This window comes from Trypanosoma grayi (assembly GCF_000691245.1).
Source record: "Trypanosoma grayi strain ANR4 Tgr_1168_V1, whole genome shotgun sequence".
NCBI classification, from domain to species: Eukaryota; Euglenozoa; class Kinetoplastea; order Trypanosomatida; family Trypanosomatidae; genus Trypanosoma; species Trypanosoma grayi.
Window position 1 is genome coordinate 233 of NW_008826787.1, and position 4,470 is coordinate 4,702.

A 4,470-nucleotide genomic window follows, 5' to 3' on the forward strand; every position below is an offset into this window, starting at 1 on the left:
CGCCGCCTGCAGCTCGGTACTCCGCCGGCACGTCACGATGCACTGCAGCAGCAGCTCCAGGAGGCAGCAGTTGGGGTTCCTCGTCGCCTCCGCAATGAGGCTACCACGCCCAGCCGGGTAAAACATGATGCAGCTGCAGAGAATATCGCATGCCATCTGCATCGCCATGCCGGGCGGAACTACATAAGGTGGCGGCGGCGGCGGCGACGGCGACGAGCCGTACATTTGTAGCGCGCTATCCACCACAAAACGGAGAAACTCCAGCAGTGTGGACTCGACAAGTGTCTCGAACATGGCGGTCTTGAACTCCAACGGCATCATTGAGTTCTTTACTGTCTTGCACATGTCGTGGACGAAGGCGACTACCTCGAAGGCGTTGCCAACGTCGCCGAGGGCACGTTGGAATGCACGTGGAAGGTACACCTTCGATCTGCAAATATCTTCCACCAGCCGGAACTTAGTGGTCATGAGGTACGTGTTCAGCATCGACGACGGCATCGCGTCGATCTCGTCGAGGCTAAGCGGCAGCAGGTCCTTCAAGTAGCCGCAGGAGTACAGCACGTGGATGCGCGCGACGATGTCGTCCGGAAGCTCCAGTGGGTTACGAAACGTCGCGCGCCGCTCCTCAAAGCTCACAAACCCCGTAAGGCGGTCCCGCCGGCCAATTGCGTACTGCACAATGTCAACGCACAAGTCAACGAGCGAGTTTTCCACAAACTGCGAGATGATTTTGCCGTCCGTGCTAAATGGAGAGCGCAGCAGTGCCAGCGTAATTTGGCCCGTCAGGTCCATGCCGCGCACGTCGCCGTCGCGCTGGCATGTCTGGAACAACTCCGCGAGGTCCTTGAAGTACGTATTGCAGGCCCGCACGTACACGCCGAAACGCTGGGCGTTTGCCATCGCTGCGGAGAGGATCGCCGGCAGGTTCTCGCGGCACACCACCCAGTGGCTGCTGACGGACGGCGTGACGGCCCGCTCCGCGCCGTTGATCTCGCGCGCCGCAGCGCTCTTGCGGGAGCGCTGGTACGCGACGATCTCCCCGTGTATCTTCTCACAGCCCTCCTTTGTGTTGAAGCTGCACGCCATGTGGCGGCCCAACTGCGGGTCCGACCACCACAGAACGGTGTCGCGCTGCACAACGTAGGCATCCGCGAGGAGGATGGGGGTGCTCATCAGCAGCTCCGCCGGGTTGTCGATGTCGACCATCTCGAGATGCCCAACGACGCCATCCGCCGGGATGTCGTAGTCATCGTCGTCGCCGTCCATTTCGCCACTGGCATGTGGGCGCGGCACGATGGAGACCACGCCGACGCCCATCTCCGTCCACGAGTCATCATCAGACATGGTCGCGTACAGCTTCGCCTTCGTGAGGGCGTCGGTACCGGTTTCCATCTCTATCGCGCGGTTGCCTTGATGCTGCGCCTTCGTTTGCTAATACGCCGGTAGGATACTTGCAGCGGAACGACAAAAAGAGAGACACGACGCGGTGGAGAGGAAAGGAAGAGGACGGGTGGCCACAACCGCTTACCCACCACACCGACACACAGACACACAGACAGTATTCCTATTCTACAGTACAAGACCCCGCACAGCACGCTCTCCTTACATCATGGCACGGGCGGCAGTCTAACGCGCGGTGTGTGGCCGCCTGTCGCGTTCACTCGGGCTCCGATCCGCCCGCGCCACGGCACGGCCGCGCTCGATGAGGTCGTCAACCTGCGTCACAAGGTTGTCGAGATGACGCAACCTCGTGTCGTTCTTGAAGCGCTGTTCATTCAGCATCCTTGAGTACCGCACCATCGACCGGGCCACGTCGTCGGTGGAGACGGCGCGGCGCGGTGGCGTACGGAAAGCCGCCGCCGGCAACGAACGCACGACAGCTGGCGACGCGCAGCCGCTCCCCACAGCCGTCTCGTCCGGCTGCCGCCCCGCTGGCTCCTCCTCCGCGCCGCAAGGCACCAGCGCGCAGAGTCTCTCGTCGATTAGTCCGCAGTTCGCCTCCTCCACGACGAGGGCGGCGCTCTCCAGCACCATCTCGCAGCTGTCCGTCGGGCCGCAGCTGTCCATGGGGGGGTCCGGTATTCGCTCACGCACGACCGCCACCGCCGCCCTGTGAGCCGCACGCTCCACCTCGAGTGCGCTGCGCAATTCATCGCACTCCGCCACGTGGCGCCGCTCTGCAGCCTGCAACTGGACCTCAAACCGCTGTGCCTCCCACCGTAGGGCGTCCAGCTGCTGCTGTGCTTCAGCGGCAACTCCCGACAGCCTTCGCTGGCCCGCGTCTAAAAGGACACCGGCTGCAGTGAAAAACGCCGCGTGGCGGCTCACCACGTCTTCCTCGAGGGCCAGCAGCACGCGCCCGTACTGCCGCACGGTGTCGTGCAATAGCACCCCAACCTCACGCTCATGATCCGCTCGGGTGGACTCGGCTGCCTGCAGCATGTGCGCTATCTGCTGCTGCTGCTGCTGCTCATCTTCCAGTCGCTGCCGCAACACGCGCACCTCCTCCACGTGACGGAGTCTCTCCTCCTCACGGGCAGCGTCACTGCGCTCCACTGCGGCCAACAGCGACGCGATGCGCCCGGCCATCTCCGCCACTTCGTCCCGCCTGCGTGCTTCGCAGGCCTCGTGCTCTTCCCGCAGTTCGTGGGATATTGCCGTCGCCTTCTCCCGCGTGGCGTGCAGCGTACGCATCAGCGCCGCCACCTCGGACTCATGCTCCGCTCGCAGCACACGCACTGCGTCACTAGCGGCGGACTCCTGCTCCTGCTGTTCCTGCTGTTGCTGACGCAACATTCTGCATGCCAGCTCCTGCCGCTCAGCTAAACACTGCAGATCCGCTTCGGAACGGCGCAGCAGCGCGTCCGAGAAGCGGTGCACGTCCGCCAGCATGCCCGTGGAGGCGCGGAACGCTGCGTGGCGGCCCGCCACGTCTTCCTCGAGGGCCAGCAGCACGCGCCCGTACTGCCGCACGGTGTCTTGCAACAGCGCCCCAACCTCACGCTCATGATCCGCTCGGGTGGACTCGGCTGCCTGCAGCATGTGCGCCATCTGCTGCTGCTGCTGCTGATCATCCAGTCGCTGTCGCAACACGCGCACCTCCTCCACGTGACGGAGCCTCTCCTCCTCACGGGCAGCGTCACTGCGCTCCACTGCGGCCAACAGCGACGCGATGCGCCCGGCCATCTCCGCCACTTCGTCCCGCTTGCGTGCTTCACGCATTTGCCGCTGCTGCAACCCGATGTTATCGACAGCACCCGCAGCCGCGAGCCTGCCTTCGAGGAACGCTTGGTACTGCAGCAGTTCGTCGACTACATCGCTGTGCTGCTGTCTCTGAGCCTCGAGCGACTCTGCGGCGGTAAATCGCATAACATCGATCACGTCTCGCACGTGCTCGGCCAGCGCTGCCCTCTCACTGGACAGAAGGCGCATCGCCTGCTCGAGTGGTGATGCAGCAGTAGAAGCAGTGTCCGAGGCCTCCTGCGCCCACAACGGCTCCCGCAGGCATGCAACGACATCGCTGCAGTCAGGTGTCGTAACCACCGGGGCAGAGCGACACTCCAGCATCAACTGTTCGCGACCAGCGCACCAACCAGCTGCTGTTGCTGTGAATGCAGCCCACAACGCGCCACAGCGCTGCAGATCGGCAAGTACATGCCTGTCACGCTCAGTGCGCGCGATTTCAGCCGCATTTTGTGCCTCCGCCAGGTCGTCTGTCAGGCGCTGCGCCACAGCAGCGTAGCGGCCCGCCACGGCGTCCACGGTGGCGAGGAGCATGCCAAGTTTGGCGTCGCACAGTGCCGTGATGCACCTCGTTGAGTCGTCAAGCCAAACCGCAGCAGCGGTGGCGACCGACGCAGTGTAGCGGGCATCGCATCGCCGTTTTCGCTGCTCGGCAAAAAGAAGCCATCGGCCGAAGGCGTCGCGAGCACAATACTCGACGATGAGGCGCCCCAACGCCTGTAGTTGAGCGTCAGCATCAGCCATGGACGTCTGTATCGCGCGCTCCTGCAGCGCCGCCACCGCCGCGGTGTGCAACGCGTGGAGGTTATGCCGCACACACAACTCGTCGTGGCGCAACGAGTGACGGGTCGCGTGCTCCATCGCGACGAGGCGGTCCACCCGCGCAGCGCACACATGCCGCTGCTGCTGCAGTCGCGCCTCCTCCGCCACCCCTCTCCACACCTCGACGTCAGCCTCACATCGCTCCATCTCCTTCTGCAGCCAGGCCCCACGCTGCGCCTCCACCAGGAGCTCCGCACGCATCTGTGCGGCCCGCGCCTCTACCCTCACGTTCGCGGCCTCAACACAGATGGACTGCCGCGCTGTTGTCTCCAGCTCAGCAACGCCGCGACGGCCGCACGTCTCCTCCCACAGCAGCAGTTCTACTGCGCCACGCCTCTGGCACTCTTGCCGCACGTGCCACTCCGCCTCCTCTCGCTCAGCGTGCGCCGCCCGCAGCATCCGCGC

General features: G+C 64.4%; 3 protein-coding genes across 3 annotated transcripts; 2 read left to right on the forward strand and 1 right to left on the reverse strand.

Moving 5' to 3' along the window:
- Positions 1-292: 292 nt before the first annotated feature.
- DQ04_11681000 (hypothetical protein) lies at positions 293-544 on the forward strand (the record flags this gene model as incomplete). The annotated part of the gene is made up of 1 exon (XM_009316582.1): positions 293-544. One exon carries the CDS (start codon positions 293-295, stop codon positions 542-544), a length of 252 nt encoding a protein of 83 aa, XP_009314857.1.
- Positions 545-565: 21 nt separating this feature from the next.
- On the forward strand, positions 566-1,144 carry DQ04_11681010 (hypothetical protein; the record flags this gene model as incomplete). The annotated part of the gene is made up of 1 exon (XM_009316583.1): positions 566-1,144. The coding sequence occupies one exon, from the start codon at positions 566-568 to the stop codon at positions 1,142-1,144; it is 579 nt and encodes a 192-aa protein (XP_009314858.1).
- Positions 1,145-1,626: 482 nt separating this feature from the next.
- DQ04_11681020 (hypothetical protein) lies at positions 1,627-4,266 on the reverse strand (the record flags this gene model as incomplete). The annotated part of the gene is made up of 1 exon (XM_009316584.1): positions 1,627-4,266. The coding sequence occupies one exon, from the start codon at positions 4,264-4,266 to the stop codon at positions 1,627-1,629; it is 2,640 nt and encodes an 879-aa protein (XP_009314859.1).
- Positions 4,267-4,470: the final 204 nt, after the last annotated feature.